Here is a 21,765-nt window from a genome sequence, read left to right as displayed (position 1 = left end):
CTTTTCGGGCTGTTGAGGAAGGGGCGGCAAAATTGAATTTTCTTCAGCCCCCCGGGGTTGGGGCAGCCACGGTACGCCACTGGTTAAGGGGCTGATCAATAATCAAGTGTCCCAGGGTTAATCAATTTAAGGAAGGCAATATGTTTTGGGCTGCATGGCGGAAAGTAACCAAATTTGGGGCAGCTATTTTTTGCACAATTTTGTTGTCGGTTTTGCATAGTCGCTATCTGCGCTCAAGCATGCACTCCATGTTTTGTACGGTTTAGTAGTCCCGCATTTAGTGTATGAGTCCGACCTCCTCAAATGGGGATTAGAGTACTCGGGTCAAATTTCAAACTTGCTCAAATTGTGTTAAAAACCATTCCAATATGTCCAATCATGGAAGTATAAGTAGACTTGTACTTCCGTGGTCCAATGTATTCCTTTGGTTATTAGAATTCATAAAATATATAGTTTAACTTATCTAGGACGCACCGTTCTTGGTCAAAGGGGGGAGGTCAAAGGTCACGTTTTGCAAATATGTAGCGCAAATATAGGTTATCCACTTCACTCATGTGCGACTTCTAACAAATGGCACTGGTTCCCGTAGTATTCCTCATTCAAACCAATTCAATGCACGACCTCGGAGTTACTTGCATGAGTTTGGCGGGCTATTTTGAAACAGTCATGGTTGCACAATGTACTTCTTTTGAAAGTCCTAAACAAAGTATAGCAGTCGCTGATAGGATATGCAGCTTATAGAACACGGATAACCTCTATAGTAGCTTGTCGTAAACTATGTGCTTAAAACTCAGGTATTTACTAACTCTGGATTCAGAGTTGACCCACTTGATTTGATCCGCTTTAACGAGGATCAACAGGTAGTGCCGTGCACATCTCTTAGTGATTCAGTTTCACAACTCAAATCCATAGCTTAACATCCAATATCGAACTCCTGAAAATCTTGTTAGAATTAACACAATATCCCTTATAATTGAGTCAAAAGTGTGTTGAATAGGGAGTTATTGTGCTCTATTAAATGTAACACTTGTCCAGTGTCAATGCCCGGGGATGGGCATTTCAGTATGATATTTAAATATACACGTAACACATAGACTTCCAAAGTAAAGGGCTTTCGGTTCAAGAAAAATGTTAAAATATGTGGCATTTAGGTGAGAGATTGCCTTTCGGACCTAATTTATTTATTTATGAAATCAATGTAATTTCTCTACTTTTTCATTTTTAATAATACCTAATGGCAATTTTAATGACTTAGGTCTATCCTACACATTATTTGTGACACTTTTGCTGTGATCACTGAATAAGCCTTGTATTCAAATTATTGGATGTTTATGAGTACAACATTTGGTAAGAATATTTTCATAACGTGAGATATGAACTGTTCCATTCAGCCAGGTTTTAACAGTTCATATTTCACCGAATGAAAAAATTCTTTCCATTGACCGAGTAAAAACATTCAATATTTGTTTTGTAACTCATGTAAATTCTTCTCTTCCACCACAGGCTTGCTTTCCTTAAAAGGTTGCCATGGTAGTTCCGTATACAATAACCTTATTTGACAGTATTTTCCATGTTTTCACGCGCATCTAAAATATTTGAACTTAAAGAGCTTAAGAGTGCAGACACCAGATTAGCATTTTTTAACAGGCTTGCATACCAACAGAGCCGATAAGACGTATGAGCCTATGACAGATAGTAAGAACAAAAATTCCTATTATATTTACTTACTATTATCATGATTTTCTGATTATTATTATGCGAAAGTATAGGGTCAAACATTTAAATGGCTCACAAGTACTAGATTCGAGGCCTCATTGAAAATTCTTCAATAGAATACGTATAATACTGATTGATTAATTCGAATTAAACCATTCGTCAGTTGGTCATGGGCGCCACCTTTAGACATATTAGAAGACCATCAGATGACATTAGAGTCAGAAAACTGACTTCAACTTCGACGGCAACTTTTACTTCAACGCGACCGTCTGATTGGAATTACTGCACCAATAGCATCTTATCGTTTAAACTCGGGACATGTGTATCAATGAACGATCAAAAGAAGGGTATGTGTACGCGACTGCTGCAAAATTTGTTTGGTCAAGTAGGTTGTTGGTCACATCATTTTCAGGATAAAAGACTCAACCTTTTGAATAAACATGAATGGACTCGCCAAGCGATGTCTGTCCTTCTCAACAGGGATTATGTCGGGAGCCAGTGCTAATCTCATTATCATATTATTTTCTAAACTAGCTTTGTAAATGCATCTATGCACAGTTTCCACCTCGATACACCTGAGTACACGAATTGTCCAAGCACTGTGAGTCTTGCAATTCGTTGTCTCTACAGTATGTGTTTACACTACACGGTTGAGTGCATAGCATCATAAGACTGTGTGAGCTTCTAGCTGGTGACTAGTGGAAAATACGGCATATGTGATTGGTTTTGTCAAACCCCCGAAATAAGAAAATGATATGAAGGTATATACCAAGCTTTACGTTTGGAACAAAAAAAGAATTTTAACCTAATTCAATCACTAATTTTCAACGATATGTGGCGTGTTATTGGTCTTTTAACTAGATAATACATAACTTGGAATTTTTTACTGCATGCGGAAAATATAGAAACTATTGTTCTTAAATTGACGTATTTTCGTTCATAATTTACTGCTCACTATAGATTTTCGCGAATTCACTTCAACTTCTAGAGGCTCTCATGGCAGAATGGTTTTGAACAGATAATCTTCTAGACGATTGCATTATTCAGACCAATAACACCTACATAACCATGATAACGCCTACAATATGTAGGCGTTATATTACTCATATCTCTGCTGGTGAATATTAGACTACCAAATTTGCTAATTTTGTCTACTTTGATCTGTGCAGGGCAGGGCATATTCAAAGCATAAAATGGTTACAATAAATACAAACAAACACTTAAAGCCATATTATAACATTTTCAAACAAAATAGATTTTCTTTGCCATAAAATGTTAGCTTTTACTGTCAGATATATCCCTTTTTATTTTTGAGCCGAACAACTACGGCAAACCAAAGAAAATTGGAATTTACTACCAGCGCACATGTCGCCCACTCCTTCGGCCATGTTATGGTACGACCCTTTGTTGTGTATATCACCGTCCGGCACGCCGTGTACGTACTGTGTGTTATGAACATCGTGTATGCGTTCGAGTAATAATTCCATCGTAATAATAAAACGCTGATTCAAGCGTTTTATTCAAAATCTCGGATTTTGACAAAACTACACCACCTAGAGTCTTGATTTTTGCAAGGTACATGTGTATATTGGTTTAATAAAGTACAATATAATCGTGTGAAAAAAAGAATTGGAAAAATTCAGTGAGGGCGTCCTCCTCAGCAAATGTTATAATATGGCTTTAAGGGTAGACGAGGTAGGCCCTATTGTTGGTCATATTTGACTATAAATTATGTTAATGGTTTAAGCCTTACCCCAAGCATTTCGAACTGGTATGTATTTTTGTCGATCAGATCTTATTAATTTCACGGTGTCATGATATTTTACTCTAGTTTACTGCATCCTCAATATCGATTGTCATGATATATAGTCCTGGGGCACTCAACTTTGATAGTGACGGTATGTGCCTGTCAATAGGCCCCCTCTTTTGAAGTCGACTATACCCGATGACCCCTTTTTTAAAAGCCATACCCGATGACCCCCTTTTTTTTTTGGTTGCGGCTACCCAATGACCCCCTTTTTTGGTTGAGGCTACCCAATGACCCCTTTTTCTAGAATAGCATCATCAAAATGGAACAAAAAATTGCCGAAACTGTCAAATTATGCTCAATTTTTTCAAAATTATGCCGAAATTTTCAAATATTGCTCCATTTTTTCAAAATTTTCTACCCGATGACCCTTTTTTTTAAATCTTACTCGATGACCTCCTTTTTCAAAATATTGTACCCAATGACCCCCTTTTTATTTTGTTTGTACCCAATGACCCCTTTTTAAAATAACGCTTTGTACCCGATAGGCCCCTACTTCGCGACTCCGGTAGGCACATACCCGTCACTTCCAAAGTTGAGTGCCCCCCCCCGGGATATAGTCCATGTCTTAATGTCATGAATATTGCAATGTTAGATTATTCACACACCAGTAAACGCCTACAAACTGCTACATAACACCTACTTACCACGCACTACATGCCCACATGTACACCTCGATTACACCGCCAAATTTAACACTTTTGTCTGTTTTGATCAGTGCAGGGAACCTGTCAAGAACCATGGCATTTTTCGATGGTTACAAAACAAACCGACACACTCTCTTCATATGTCGGTAATTGAAATGACAAAAGCATTAGACGAAGATGTTGAACACCTGCTTACGAGAGGTTAGCCAGCGCAATATTGATGTTTGGGAGAAACTCCTTTAGAAAGTATAGTCTTAATCAAAATATCCCAGCCACATTTAGAATGACAGTCGAGTATGGCGTGTATGGAATATACTAGTACTGTGCATATTGATTTTAACGTCATTAGAAGTTTACTTGAAATTGTCTTAAACTTTTATGTCAAACTTCGATGTCGATGTGATTTCTCTGCCACATTTAACATCCACAGTCCACATTTCCCAATGCTGTATAATTGTTGTCCAATTTTACCAGTAATACCAACTACATGCGTACAAACAAACACTTTGGGTGTGATCTGCTGCAAATTTGATCATAACAACGCACAAAGAATATCAAATACTTGTTTTTACAACAGATAAAATGGTTATAGTGTATTAACAAAATTGGTAATGATTTTGCTAATCAATGTAAATTATCCGTTGCAAAATTTGAACTAAAGTCATAGTTTTGTATGATCCAAGACTCAGGCAAGGCAACGTATAAAGCAGATAACTACTCAAGTACAGATAAATTGGTTATAATAAACATTCCATATAAAAAGGAATAGGGCGAGCAAATGAGGAACTGTCAAGATAAAGGTGTAGTTATGATATTGATAATACAGTGTTACTTCAATAGGAGAGGAATGAAAATGTTGATTGAAATAATTGAAATATATAATTGAACTAGTAAGGTTGGTGTTGAAAGTTTATTTTGTTAGTATAAAATGTATAGGGTTGAGGCAGTCTTCCTGTGGTACACCAATGTTAGTCGTGCAGTGCCAAGGATGTGTCCTAAACCTGAGGTTACACATCTTTGTTAGAATTGCCATACGGCCCAGCGTCATCTGGAATTGTTTTGAAAAAGTCAAAGGCTTTACACATGTCGAGCATTTTAATCATGATTTCGTATAGTTCGATATTATGATTTGATTTTTCAGCGAGGAATTTGAAAACATGTTCCTTCTTGGTATGTGACTCGAGTATTGCTACTTATTTGGTATACACGGAGACTTATAATAGCCTGATAGTAAATCCATGCGCTCAAACGTTGGATAACAATTATCAGCAACAATATTCATCTCGAGCTAGCGTTAATGCAGAGATAATGGAGAGATTGAGGTTTTCCTAACTTCTTACTACTTGCACTTAATTATCTTTTTTAATTATTTTATATAACTCGTGTCAAGTGAATCGCCTCAACACGACAATATTTAAGCCTAAAAATAATTAACTGCATGTACAGTATGTTAATTTCATTAACAGTATTGGCAAAAACAACTGACATAATTTACTGATGTAAGGGCAGAAAAAAACTTAAAATGTGAGATGTCTATTACAAATTCTTGAATTAGTTCGATAAATGACTCGATTAGCCTCTATAAACTTTCATATATTTATACATTACTTTTTTATTTATATACTTTCTTTTAGGCCAAAAAAAGTTTGTTTCCTGTATAGCGCGCGCATTACACTCTCAGAACATTGGTTAAAAATTTTAACCAACTTGGTTAAAATTTTAACCAACCATGTATTTACAGGTGAACAGCCCAACAGTTGGTTATATTGTTAACCAACCTGGGTTGGGTAACAATATAACCACAGGTTGGTTAAAAACATTGACCAACTACTGGTTAACATTACGGTAACCAACCAGTTGGGCAAAGCATGTTGGGCAAAATATAACCAATAGTTGGTTAAACACTATGAATGGGAAGTTCATTTCATTGTTCATATTTTAATTAATTGGAGACATTTGAAGGCAGGAAATTATATTATAAACATTTTATCGGTATAACACTTGTTTAAGTGTGTGCGAGGTTGTGAGCAAGACTTACGATGCTTTATCGACTACAGCTACCACAAACCGGTAAGCTTAAGCTTAAGCTTTACCGGTTGTGGTGGTAGTTGTCGTCGATAAAACATCGTAAGTCTTGCTCACAGTCTCGGCCTCGCACACACTTAAACTAAGTGTTATTCCCGATGAAATGATATACATTATAATATAATTTCATACCTTCAAATGTCTCCAACAGATCTTGAAGACCCCGATCCACCGCTTTGCAGCAAGCCACTCATATCGGCCATCTTGTTTTCTGAAATGCATTTTTGCCCAACACAATGACCAATCACAGTTCGCAAAGGAACACCATGTGACCCCTCAGACCATGGTTGGGCAAAACCATACTTTGCCCAACTTTATTGGCGGGAAAAGGATGTTTTTTACCAAGGTTGGTTAACTTTTAACCAACATTGTGTAAATACCATATTGACAGGTTTGACCAACCATGTATTAAACTGTATTTTGCCCAACTTCAAGAATCTTAACCATTGTTGGGCATTTTTAACCAACTGTTTTCTGCCCATTAATTTTTTATCCAATGTTCTGAGAGTGTAGGTTTTTGACGTATAGAGTGTTTGCGCATCAGAATTTTTTTTCACTTACAAAACCGGAAAAAAATCGCACAAAATAATATAAAACACTACTGGATTAAATAACATTAAATACACATCACACAACAAACGAGCGTAGGGCCTAGTGACAAACTACTGGAGAAAAGATCACACATTTTTTTTAAATACCGTTTTTAATCTATAGGTTGAAAGGGGATCATAAATATACTTTTTGATTTTATTGTGTGTCGGAGAGACCCACTGTAAATTCCCATTCCAATTTGCAGCAAAAAAAGTAATTTGTTTTTTCATTTGAAGACATGGATTATATAAAAAAACCCGCATTTCGCATTTGACTTTTTTGACCTGCTACAGGAAACAACCATGTTTTTTTTGGCCTTATACAAGTTAATTATTTCTGGGGAACATATCCTGTAAAAATTTTCAAACCACTCGTGAGCTTTGAGACAAACCTTTATTTTGCCTAAGTAAAACAAATCTCCCACCCACTCTAAATAAAAAAATTCGCCCGCTTATGCTCATGATGGCAAAAAAAAAGCACCGCCTTCGGCGGCAACTTGAAAAAAAAATCAGCCCGACCCAAATTCCCATGTCCCCCCTGAAAATCAAATGGTAGGTCTCAATGTAAGATTATAAAAACAGAACATGAAAAAATCGGACCATACCCCTTTAATGTCATTGAAAGTTTGTATTAATTAAATGTCGAGCTTCGATAAAGAGTCATGGTTTTTAAACTGGGACCCCAAAAAGGTGGTGCCATCACATTTTGCTAAATCATTTTGTCTTTTTATTCCTATATTTTTGCTAAAATATCATGAACAAATGGTGTTGGTCTTATTTTGAAGAGAAATTATTAATCTAATGAATTAATAACAAATACAGTTGAACAAATGTATTAATTAATTATAACAGCTTAATCAAACTAATTAGTCAGGGATGGTGCCGGAAGCGGGGGAGCCGGAAGCGGAGGAGCGCTGTGTAAATCATGAAATCGAATGGGAAATTGGTGTTCACTACAGTAATAATATTAAGGCTATGAACTTCGGTGCCTGGTAGAAGTAAAAATGCATTTGAATAGCGTTAATCTTATTTTTTAAACATTCTAACTGTAATTGCCTAATAGTTTATCCTAATAAAGTTTAGTTATTAAGGATTTAACGACCTTTAAATTTTGCATGAAAAAGGGAATGAAAAAGGAAAAACTCTCTAAGCCTGTAATATGCATGTGCATGTTTTTGCTCTTCATATATGTATGTTCAAAGTACATGATAAAATCAATTATTCACCGTTTTAGTTATTTTAATTTTAGATTAGAATTTTAGAATTATTCTGGTTAATATGCAAATAAATTTGTTTAGGGATTCAGGAAGCAGCAATATAGATTTTCATAGAAAGATATTTTTTAATTGTTTTTGAAATATCTAATTAGGATACTTTAAATAGGCCTGATTTGTTTATTTTTCAAATATTGGCGTTCTCAACACCCTGCATGTTCATAATTATTTTATGTTATACCATGTATATTTACATTGTTGTTGTTGACTTTAAAATTGTTTACTTTGATATGTTCTATATACTTGATTAAATAGACATTCATTTCTGTTATTTATGTTATTTAGTGCAATCACTGGTCCTTATGTACACTATGGTGCAAAAATGGCCTCATAAGTAGGCCCTATGTTTCCTTTTTTTACAGGCGACGCTAGATGCTAATAACCTGCTGCCCCAGTTACTGCGCATAAACTGCAAGATTGAGAAAATTGAGGCAAGCAGCGTTATTAAGATCCTGCATTTGAAGGGTTGCAGTGCCTAGAAAATCAATGATGAAATGAAAGTTATCTTCGGTGGTGATTGTGATATTGTCACTGTTGCTTTTTGGAAAATGAATTTTTATTTCATCACAGATTTTTTGGGCACTGTAACCCTTAAAATGGAACTTAATCATGCTACATGCCTCAATTTTCTCCATTTTGCTGGTTATGCGGTTACATAGGCAGGTACTGACATCTAGCGCCTGTAAAAAAAGTAAACATTCTTATGAGACCATTCTTGCACCATAGTGTACATAAGGACCAGTGATTGCACTGACAAAATTTCATTGATATAGCTCTTTCACTTCTGGGCGATTTCTAAAACTTTTTGATACCCCTTCGTATATCTGTAATCACTACACTTTACTCATTAATTGTGTCAGAAATCCAGTTTGTGCACATACCTACATGTACGGTTAATTATCATTGTAATTATTCACTGTAGAATTGATTTTGGAACACTCTATATGGATATTTAAATATGATACTATACTGAAAATGCAACAAATATGCCAGTTTTAGCTTTATATTACACGCAGGGCTCGGATAGTGACGTTTTAACGTATTTTTTGAAGGACAAGAGAGCACATCAGACATCATCGAATTGCATTTTTTTAAACGAGGAATGTTCTTCTGATATTAAATAATTTAATTTTTTTGAAATTCGCGAAAGAGACCCAATTTTTTTTTCAGGTTTTTTAAACAAAATCTGTATAGATCTTCAATATGAAAGGGTAAAATTTCCAATTGATCGTCGGATGTTCATTCTAGCTACATACACTTAATGTACATATCATTAGATTTATACAATTTACTTCGAGGACTGTTAAATTTTAAAATTATAAATTTCTAATCATTTGCCATAAAATGTGTATTATATCGCGAATTAAAAAAAAATATCAAAATTATTTGATATCAAAAGGACATTCTTCGTTTCCAGAATGCAATTGGATATGTCTGTGCTCTCTGGTCCCGAAAAGTCGCTATCCGAGCCCTTGAAATTAAACAATTTAAAATACAACTATTTCACACCCTGTATAACACAATGGGCTTAACAAATATAGTGCAAACTATTATAAATTTAGTTCAGGCTTGGACAGCAACGTTTGCATAGTATTATTTGAGGGACATGAGAGCACATCAGACATATCGAACTGCTTTGAAGACTGTTAAATTTCAAAAATATAAATTTTGTAATCATTTGGCAATTTGATGTGATACATACCCACCTCAAAAAACATGGCCATAGATGCGATTTCGGTGCTTCCTTATAACATAATTATCCAAGTATTTGTTCTGTTACCAGTGGCGTAGATTTCTTTTTGACATTGGGGCCTGGGGGGTTTGTGTGAAAAAAAATCCACTATAAAATTGTATCCAACAGTGGAAAGTTAAACGTTGTGTAACCATGGTAACAGTCAGTCTCGAACGTTACCCTGGTTACATAGATAATTTTCAAATTCGCCTGGACGCCTTTATACTTGTAATTATCTTATAAATCATTTTGATATCACTCTGTAATATAGGCCCCTATAACAAGATTGCAAATAATTAACTGTGCAGTATTAAGTTTAAGACTCTATTTGCAAAAAGTTTCTTACATGTCACTTTGGGGCTCCGTAATTTATTTGAAGTTGCGTGAAAAAGTCAAATAATTACATTAGCCTAGTGATCATCTTGAACCGCGAGATGTCTTGGTGCGCAACGTACGGTGGCTCAATTTGATTTGAAATTCAAAACAAATAGTTTATAACCTGTATAAAGGCATATGGGCCAGAATGGTCCGACACTTAAAGCAAATTTTCATAGAGCAAAAAATTAAGCTCTTTTTAGCATATTTGATAGGGGCATCTATGTATCGCAGACACGCATCTTCGATGAAGATAACTAAATAAGGACATCAAAAAAGGTCGATGTCGGGTGTTCATTTTAATTCAGATATTAGTTGCTTTTCGGATTTCTTGCTCATTTTAAATATAGGATATAGGGGTAATATATATGATATAATGTAGCATAGAAAGTATCTCAAACCAATAAATAATACATGAATTCATAATTAGTCACACACTACGGGAAGCATGTAAATCTGGTAATATATGTAATGTGTGGTAAATCCCCGGGGGTAAATCAGCAATGGAAATGTTCATGATGCAGATGTAACTGCATACAAACAATGTCATGTATAATTTAATATAGATTTAGATGGTAGACACTGCGTGCTTTCTATAAAGATACAAATCTGATAATATCCCCAGAACATATCCTTACAAAGTGCAAAGAACTCCCGAGGGTGGGGGCATCTTGTACACAAGTGGTATATATCGACGCTCTTGTATTTCTGAATTGCACCGTACCTCCAATTAGGGTGTACAACATAATATGCAAGCAACCCTAAATGACGTAAACAGTTGCAGAGTTTGACGCCCGAAGGCTGATGCTGAGAAAACGAAAACGCTCTTTTCTAATTACGATCAAGTGTAAAATTAAGTTGTAGATGACAATTATAAGTCGTGACTTTACATGTTGACGTCGACAGATCTTAGGCACTGAGGTAACCTTCAGTGAGATGCCTCACATCGTCATCATCCCTATATCTTCGTGTCAAAAATTGCCGTGATAGTACAGCGAATCCTCTCGTTTTTTAACAGCTACGCAAGGCGATTTTGTTCGAGATAGGCCGAGCGACTCAGGCTAAGCATACCATGACTATCATATGAGATACCACAGAGTTTCTATATTCTACACATTATTACGATTTTTGCATGCTCTAGTACCCCATATTATGTTTCTATTACAAGAAAAATCGATTTGTTTTCAGGTAAAACCATGGTTTTGTTTCCATTACACCAACTCGAAAAGCAATATACTAATTAGCGGGGCCTTGCAGCTTGCTGTGGACATCTTTTACTGCATTTTATAAGTAGGGGCCTAAAGATTTTGAAATCCAAAGTAAAAATTGTGATATATTTAATTTTGAGAATTACAATTATACTTTATATGTATAAAGGAACACGTTTAGCCCATTCAGTTAGGTTCCAGGTGCAAGTCCTATAACACAATGCATATGTAAACTTTCTTTATCTGTGTCAATAATAGAATATTGATTTCAACGGAGTATAGAGCTGTATGGAAAAATATTTATAATACAGGGTGTTGACACTGTGTGCCTTACACAAGAAACCACATCTTTTGGTTTAAGGGTAGACGAGGTATCGTTGGTCGAAGCAACCTAAAAATCGATTTTCATTATCTAGATCAATATATTATTGAAAATTAACACCTTGATGTTTTGCAAACGTTCATTCTACAAATCGTATACTTTGCAAACTTGCTTAATTTATTGTTGTTAATTAGTTATGCACGTTTTACAAAAGTGTTGTTGTTTCAGCCCTCTTTACAACGTAACTCAGAACCGCAGCACCTATAAAAGTATATCTGTGATATTTTAATTCTTCTACACGCTCGCTATGAATTGAGCTATGCAGTTTTTGCCAAAGCTCACTACCATTCGTAAGATACTGTGAACTATCAAATCACAACAGTTTAAAATAATTAATAACCTAAAACGGGCCCAATCTTCTTTCTATCGATTTTTTTTGTTTGTTTTATATTATTATTATTGTTATTGTTATTGTTATCATCATCATCATCAGCAGCAGCAGCAGCAGCAGCAGCAGCAGCAGCAGCAGCAGCATCATCATCTCATCATCATCATCATCATCATCATCATCATCATCATCATCATCATCATCATCATCATCATCATCATCATCATCATCATCATCATCATCTTATCATCATCCTCATCATCATCCTTATTATCATCATCACTGTCACCATCACCATCATCATCATTAACATCAAAGAGGTGCTCTGCTTATTTTGTTGGTAATCATTTGGAGTTAAGCTGAACAATATTGGAATGCCGTCATTATTTATACGGATCACCCCATGTACAGGGTGATTTAAAATGAACTGTACCCAACTTTACCCATTTTTTATATATATTCGTGGAGATTGTACATATCAAAAAAACTATCATAGAAAGCAGTGATAAGTGTTCTGTAGTAGAAATTTTGAATTTTGATAATAAGTGGTTTTAGTCAGAAGATATCGCATTTTCAATTTATCATCCCATTTTAGACCAACACATGGAACTAAGTTTATCCGTGTTCTTTACCGCAGTAACAAAATTCGTGTGTTTTATAAAAATATACTTTTCTTCAAAACCATTTGAGGTAAAGACGTGATTTTTCACCAATAATAGGAAACATACTATCCTGTTACAGCTTACAAACACAAATTATTTTAATGTCGGTAAGTGTTTTATTTTAATTTTTGAATTTGGGTACAGTTCATTTTAAATCACCCTGTATTATAGTCCCCTGTGTGTATGATGCTCGTGTGTTTAATATTAGTGTTCGTGACACATTATACGTGAATAACCATGATAAGTGTCACATACTGTTTTTCAACACATTCAATTCATCCCATCATCCAAAAAATAGTGTCTTGAGATAACCCTCAAACCTTCAGAGAAAGAGGAATTTATGGAAAATAAATCGCTCGTTTATAAACCACGTTGAAGCATTATTTAGAAACTGCAAGCGCTATGTCATCAATTTATGAAATTTGATCCCTACATCGATGCAGGCTGTATCAAACTGACTGTTCTCAGACCTCTTTCCATTTTTGTGCTTTATAAAATCATGTTACTGAAATTGCTTGCCATTTTGTGTCAATATTCAAATAGCTCAGAATGCCAGTTTGTGCGAGCATTCTGTTTGGAGCGCACCTTTTCACGATGTTTTCACAAAGCAGGCTCGGTGGCGTATCCCCACTGGTGATAACAATGTTGTGTTGTGTTTGTGTGTATTGTATATATACCTCCATTGCCTACATTAGTACCCAGTTTTAAAAAAAACACCGTTTATCAGTGGGAGCTAGTGGCCTAATGGTAGGGCGTCCGTCTAGTGATCGGAAGGTCTTGGGTTCGAATCCCGCGCTGGTACAGTCCGTTGCTTTTATTTTTCATGTTGGGTTGTGCGCCGGTCGCGATTTGTGTTTATTTGTTGTCTTGTTTAATTGTAACACTTTGGCTTGGTAAAATGTTCTTTCTTTCTCTACTATAGATTTATCCAAAATTACAAAACTGGTTCTCTTTATTAAAAATCATTTTAGAAAGTTGACGAAATCGACAACCCGAATAGTCTCATTTCCAGTAGCAATAACCTCCATGTATCAATCAATGTATTAGGGGGAAATAACTGTGCCCTGCCAGATGAGTATGTTTGTGGCTGATTGTAGTGAGAACGGTTTCCTCAAATTAGTATCATTATAAGTATTAAGTATTACTATTAAGCAACTGTTTTTTCACATTCTTGGCACATTTTCCGTGCTGTTTAAATTCCATTTAATTTATTTTTACCCTAAAAACTGAGCTACGTTATTATGAAACTCCGATCATGACACTAATGGGACCTTTGCCTAGCTCCACACGTTTCACGCCAATAATAATATTCTTCCATATCATACATCACAAAATCAATGTTTAGCCGCAGATGTCCAAACTATGATGTTTATGTTAATTCCGTTTTCCTGCAGTCATTCATCTCTTCGACCACGCCAACCCAATAACCATGATAAACTTGAAGTTTAAGGGTATATACGAGGTATTGTTGGTCGAAGCAGCCACCAAATTTTTCATTATCTGAATCAATATATTATTGAAAAATAACACTTTGATGTTTTGCAACAGTTCATGCTACAAATCATATAGGCCTACTTTGAAAACTTGCTTGATTTATTGTTGTAAATGAGTTATGTATGTTTTACAAAAGTGTTGTAGTTTCAGCCATCTTTACAACAAAACTCAAGAACCACAGGACCTACATGTACAAAAGTATATCTCACTACCATTCGCAAGATGCTGTGAACTACTTTTTTTTCTGCTGCTTCGACATCGTATACCCTTAACTCTCTTCACGCGGGTGTCGACTGCAGACGACATGTTTAAAAAAAAATCAAATTCAAAAATTTCAGAAATGTAAATTTTCATGACCATATTTGGAATCAGCATGAAAAATGCATTAAAATGAGAAAAAACAAGCCTAGTATTGATTCAGTAGTTCTTAAGATAGTTCTTGATATTTTGAGAAAATATTTCAAAACTTGAACTTTTTCCAGTGAAGCGCATGGCTAGCACGCAGAGCATTAAGGGGGTACTACACCCCTGACCAATTTTGTGCCTATTTTTGCATTTTTCTTAAAAATTATAGCACATTGGTGACAAGTAAAATATGTATATTATAGGGGCAAGGACTGCAACTACTGCACTGGAAATTTTATTTCAGCACAGACAACAGTTGTGGAGTTACAGTCAAAAATGAGGGAAAACCAATATTTGATCAATAAATCTATAATTACTTGCCTTGAGTTGCTGAATTTCCAGTGCAGTAGTTGCAGTCCTTGCCCCTATAAATTACATATCATACTTGTCACCATTGCGCTATAATTTTTGAGAAAAATGCAAAAACAGGCACAAAATTGGCCAGGGGTGTAGTACCCCCTTAAAGTAGTTATTCGCAATATTGCGTTAAGGTGAGTCGGAGCGGTGCCTCATAGAGAAAGGTATGGGTTCAATACGTGAGATCCCAAGGCTCATTTGAATGGGTTTTAGTTTCCCCCCTTTGTGCATTATTTTCACTGCGAGGGAGAAATGGCGAAAATTTTCGTTTTGACCTATTATTTGGCATAACGATGTTGCCATAGATGCACGATTTATCACGGCCTGTTTTGTCACATGTTTTGCTACAATAAAGACGCATATGATTCAAAGTTCTCGCACATATCAAATTCATTTTTATTATAGATTAGTAGCAGGTACAATGAGTTAACAAAATATCAGTGGGATCACTTTTGTTTAAGTAGCAATCTATACTGATCATGCTGATATTTGGCTTGGCAGTACATGTACAGGGTGTCCCAAAAAAAAAGAGGCCCCTCATTACGCCCTCTTTTTCTCCTATTTCTGAAAAGTAAATCAAATGTATTTTGGTATGTAAAGAAACCTTAAATCGTTAGCTTTAATAAACCGAAACAATTATTTCAATGGGTTCATAACTTTTGAAGATATGCTCTTTTAAAGAAATGTATCCGTTTTCACTCTGTCCACGGAGGAGGTTTGGCTACTTCAAAGATTGAAAAGTGTATATACCATGCATGAATGTAAAACATTCCTCGATGATAAATTTATAAAATAACAACTTTATTTTAGCTAATGGGCTTTACCGGTGGGCTTATGGGTTATGGATTTTGTTAAGTGTCATTAATTTTGGCGAAATTGATGTGGGATGGGATTTCTTTTGCTATACTTGCAATTACTTATGTTTTTCTCAGTTATTTTATGCCTTTTTGTTTTATTATGTTTCTTGCTTTCTTTTTATTGACAACATAAGTCATTTCTCTCTTTGGAATAAAAGGTAGCCCTGAAAAGGGCTGATTAGTTTGTCTTTGGTTCTTTTGAAGTGAATTTACTGTGCTGCCTGGTTGCCTCCTTGACGAATACAGGTTTCAGCTCTAGTCCTCATTGCATCAATTGTTTTTGATGTAGCCAAACCTCATCCGTGGACAGAGTGAAAAACGGGTACATTTCTTAAAGAGGGCATATCTTCCAAAATTGTGAGCCGATTGAAATAATTGTTTTGGTTTATTAAAGCTAACGATTTAAGGTTTCTTTACATACCAAACTACATTTGATCAACTTTTCAGAAATAGGAGAAAAAGAGGGCGCAATGAGGGGCCTCTTATTTTTGGGACACCCTGTATGTTGCATGGTCAGTAGACAAAATGGTAGCCCGTCATTTGATATCAGAATGACTCCGTGCTACATCGTGCAATGACTTGCCTCACAATGAGGTGATACAATATTTTCCCACAAACCATTTGTTTTCAATATTTCTGTAAGGTACGGTATATCGTATATGTCTTTCACATGAATTGATGAAGTCTTTTCTTCACGGGACGGTATTAATTCGCCGTAGAAGTAACGATGTAACAGGATTGATTACCATAGCGATAGGTGAATACAATTTTTGAGTATATCGCCCTGCACTACAAGCAGGTTGCACTCATCACATGTGTATATATCTACGTCTGCAATCATAGGTTGAATACAATCTAAGATGCTTATCTTACAGGTTCGAGTGATCAATATGATATGGTTCAATGCAGAGGTACCGCGTGAACGTCCTAGTGCAGTGCGATATATTCAAAAAAGTTTTAACCTATTGCTGTGGTAGCTAATCTTGTTACATCATCACTTCTACGGCAAATACCGCTCTTATCAAAGATACTAACCTTACTATAGGTGCGAATGCTCAGCATGTTAATGTATGAATATTCTATTGAATTACGACCTAGTATGAACGTACTAGTGCAGTGCGATATATTCAAAAATTTTATTCACCTATTACTATGGTAGTTAATCCTGTTTACATCATCCCTTCTACGGCGAATCGTTAATTTCAGTACAACTCGTTTTACTCACCCTGTGTATTATTATTGAATATTTTGGACATGATGTTGTGATCATGGTGATGGTTTCCGTTTTGTTTAATTAATTGAACTCCATATATTGTCTCTCATTCGGCCATTGCATATTTATCAATTATTGACGTGCTAAATTATTTAGTAAATTGGTACCTGTTTCTACGAACGATTAGATACAATGATCATTACTCAACACCATTATAGGAATGGGCATGTAAACGCCTTTATTATCTGAAAAGGAGGTCTCCAAATATTATCCGGGTTATATGTGGGAATGGGTCAAAACCGTTCAACATTTAAACGCGTTTCTATTGGAACTCATATTTGGGAATATTATACCGGCTAAGAGATTCATTTTGCCCAAAAGACACTGACGTTCTCCGCCGTTTTTTTCTTGGTTTTGTTAAGACCATGTTTCTGCTGATATACATATTGCTCTTTTTAGCTTTGTGGAGAAAGCATAGGCGTAGATCCCGGGGTGGGGATGGGGTAAATCGCCCCAATATTTTGCCAGGGGGATGGTCCATACAATCATCCCCCAATGTTGACGACTGTGTGTGGGTTTCCGACCAAATTAACCTCATATTTGGCCATTTTAGCACCCAACCAGATTTTTACGCGCTTCGCGCGGATTTATCCCACATTGCACCATTATTTCAACAGTTTAGCTTCAAAATGGCAAATTTTTTCGCGCACATCGCGCGCATTTGTCCCACAAACTTATTCTGTCGCCAAAAGGTGCTGGATTCACTGTACTCCTAGAAATCCCCCCCCCCCCCATGTCAAAAAGAAATCTACGCCACTGGGAGAAAGACAACTACAATGTGTGCAATACTGATCTGAATTTTAACTCTCTTCACGCGGGTGTCGACTGCAGACGACAAGTTTCAAATTTTTTTTAAAAAAACATTTCAAAAATGTAAATTTTCATGACCATATTTGGAATCAGCATGAAAAATGCATTAAAATGAGTACAAACAAGCCTAGTATTGGTTCAGTAGTTCTTAAGATAGCTCTTGATATTTTGAGAAATATTTCAAAACTTGGAAAATTTTCCATTGAAGCGCATGGATAGCACGCAGAGCATTAAATAATGACATGAACTGCCCCTTCGGTTAATCTCAAGTGTACTCTTAAAACTATAAGTGTCCAATATATTTTTGCATTTTATGCACGAACACACTACATTACCATGTAGCTGGTGTATTATACACACACGTACATGCATGTATTCTTATTATTAATGCTCTGCCTGCTAGCCATGTGCTTCAACGGAAAAAGTTCAAGTTTTGACATTTTTTCTCAAAATATCAAGAGCTATCTTAAGAACTACTCAACCAATACTAGGCTTGTTTGTACTCATTTTCATGCAATTTTCATGCTGATTCCAAATATGGTCACGAAAATTTACATTTCTAAAATTTTTGAATTGTAAAAAAAATGTCGTCTGCAGTCGACACCCGCGTGAAGAGAGTAAAATATCTTTCTGCTAAGATCCACAATTTTAAACTTCAAAATAACACACCTAAATTTGAGTTCACATAAAATAGGCTTGTTATTTTCACAATAATTTATTGATTACAATCAAATCATTTTAGACACGTGTTCACGCGATAAATGTGTGAATTACAATAAACAAATTCATATACGTATTCGTATAACCCAGAAAAGTTTAGGGCTTAGATGTTTCCTTTAAAGGCCCATTCAGTGATTTGCTCATCCGGACGATCGTAAATATCATCATAATTCAGATTTTGGTACCTTTTTCATTGTCATAGATGTCCTAACATATAGCCTGCTAGTAGTTCAGCCGATAGCCATAATATGGAAGACAAAATAAGACATTTTACCAATGTTGTTTACATGAAAGTCTGTAATTTATATACTGACAGTATATAAATTAGTTTATACATGTATTTCAATGGGGCTTCAACTTTGTCAATAATGGCGTTTCCTTGTTTATTTGCCCAAATTTTTCATTTCAGAAATACCTAATTACAATTTTAACGACTTATCCTTCACTTTTAAGGGATTTATACACAATTTTGATTTTTGTGTATACTTTCGCTGGGATCACTGAACAACAAAAAAGAATATCCCATGCACACCCCCCCCCCCCCGGGGCATCCCCCAGCAACAACCAAATTGACTCACAGCTTTATTGTGGATAAAATAAGGCTATTCCAGATGAAATCCATACACCCCCATGCCTTGATTGCTCCATGGAAGCAATATCATGGAAGTAAGGGGCGCACCATTAGATTTCCAGGGGGGCATGGGAGTTTTTTTGAAAAAAAAACTTGCCCACTAGTGAGAAAAAAAAAAACTTTGCCCACTAGTGAGAAAAAAAAAAACTTTGCCTCACTGATGAGTAAAAAAAAAATTTCCCCCACCCAACTTTGTATAAAAATGTACATTAAAATTGAAAAAAAATAACTTCGCCGCCGAAGGCGGCGAAAAAAAAAAAAAAAATTTGGTGCTCTTGGAGGCAAAAAAAAAAATTCACCGCCTTCGGCGGCGAAAAAAAAAAATTCTGCCTGACCCAAACTCCCATGCCCCCCCCCCTGAGAATCTAATGGTGCGTCCCTAAGAGACAGTCTCTTACTTCAGTTCAAATTATCCTTTCATCGCACTCATTTTGCTCAGAGCGGATCCAGGTATTTGAGAGGGGAGGCGTAATGAAACAATTTTGCTTACTTTGCTGGCCCAGATTTCATTCATAGTATTGGCTATTGGCCATTCTAGGGAACCTGACTAGCATGGTCAATTCTCCCTTCGAGGATTCGAGACCCCCCCCCTCCCTCTTCTTAACACCGGAAAGAATTGTATATTCAATTCCTGGACACCAATATTAATAATAATTATTTTATACTCAAGTTCTATGTCCCATAGACATTTGCAGCAACGGATTGGTGACTTTAAAGAAAAAAAATTAAAATAACGGTTTGGAATGGGAGTCCAATTTCTGTTTAATATATTTGTACGAAGGCGCATAGATTCCCGGACGGGAAAAACACTTAGGAGGAATTATGGAAAAAGAAACAATCGTCCAAACATTCGACGTCAACTTAAAAAATAAACTTAAAAATTTCACATTTTACACAAATAAGACATGACGTCACGACCTGGGGTATGCCCTAAACAATATCTGAATATTTCCAAAGTGACACCATTAAATGTGTTTAGAAAAGTTTTTAAATTACCCAACACAGGTTTTGAAGTAGACCTTAATCTAGCCTTAAAACTACTCCTTAATGCTCTGCGTGCTAGCCATAGGCCTAGGCTTCAACATAAAAAGTCCTAAGTTTTGAGATATTTTCTCAAATTATCAAGTTATCTAAAGAACCACTGAACCAATACTAGGCTTGTTTGTACTCATTTTAATGCATTTTTTCATGCTGATTCCAAATATGGTAATGAAAAATTACAATTCTGAAATTTTTGAAATTTTGATTTTTTTATTAATTTGTCGTCTGCAGTCGACACCCGCGTAGAGATGATATTTTAACAAAGTGAGAAATTGGACTTACCTTGAGCTGATATATGTTGATTTGCAAACAAGGTGATGAATAAAACGGCACAAAATATAAGAGGCACCTTCATCTTAGGTTAGGATGTGTCCAGGCAGTATGCGATAGATAGGCAGTGAGTGATCCCTCTTACGATGTAATATCCTGCAAGCCCAACCAACCAGCTAGTAATCAGCACAACTTAAAAACTCCTATAGATTGGAGCAGATGACGAACTATTAATACGACTGCATGCACGCAATGCAAAGGCACCACCGATTGGCTTCAAAGGATGACACGAAATTCCTCCTAAACTTCTTATCATGTAGATCTATAAAAGTATAAATCCACTGTAAAACACCTGACCTACGGTAGTGAAAACGACCGATGACAATCAATTCACCTGTCTCCTTCAAAGACGAAAAATGAACTGATACAAATAAGTGGCATTTCTATAACGCATGTTGAAAGAACTCACGGCCTCCGCACAAAAGTGTGAAGTGCCTTTTCGCCCACACTGTAATTGGTATTATAATAGGCAGGCGGGGACTGACCATTTCACAATATTGAAAAACCATCGACTTTCCCGGTGGCATCTTTATAGCCATTTTGCACAGCCAATCAGGCGTATATATTTCAAGTATACCGCCCTAAAGCATGTTAAGACATTTTAAATATAATTCAGAATTTTTTAAGCATTGCATGATTTTACATAGCCAAGAAGGCCACATTAATTTGAAAATTTGACTTAAGGGATGGGGAATGATGAACGTTTGGACAGTATTTATTGTGGGACATTAGAGCACATCAGACATATCGAATTGCATTCTGAATACGAAGAATGTCCTTCTGATATCAAATAATTTTGATTTTTTTTGAATTCGCAATGTAATACACATTTTATGGCAAATGATTAAAATTGATATTTTGATATTTAACAGTACTCGAAGTAAACTTTATAAATCTGATGATTTATACTTAAAGTGTATGTAGGTGGGATGAAAAGCCGACGATCAATTGAAAATTTTGACCTTTCGTATTGAAGATATGGATTTTTTCCCAAAACACCAAAAAAAATTAGGTCTTTTTGGGAAGAAATCCATATCTTCA

General features: G+C 35.7%; 1 protein-coding gene across 5 annotated transcripts in view; it reads right to left on the bottom strand.

Moving 5' to 3' along the window:
- The window catches only part of LOC140157564 (uncharacterized), a 74,236-nt gene extending 53,067 nt beyond the window's left edge, over positions 1-21,169 (bottom strand). For 3 of the 5 annotated variants that reach the window (XM_072180797.1, XM_072180798.1, XM_072180799.1), the window contains exon 1: positions 20,677-21,169. In XM_072180797.1, the coding sequence (XP_072036898.1) occupies positions 20,677-20,749 (73 nt within the window). In that variant the 5' untranslated portion in view covers positions 20,750-21,169. The remainder of the gene's footprint in view (positions 1-20,676) is intronic. The other 2 variants (XM_072180801.1, XM_072180800.1) reach the window with 2 other exon arrangements.
- Positions 21,170-21,765: the final 596 nt, after the last annotated feature.

This window comes from Amphiura filiformis, chromosome 7 (genome assembly GCF_039555335.1).
Source record: "Amphiura filiformis chromosome 7, Afil_fr2py, whole genome shotgun sequence".
NCBI classification, from domain to species: Eukaryota; Metazoa; Echinodermata; class Ophiuroidea; order Amphilepidida; family Amphiuridae; genus Amphiura; species Amphiura filiformis.
The sequence above is the reverse complement of the archived record's forward strand: the minus strand, read 5'-3'. Positions and strand labels throughout refer to the sequence as shown.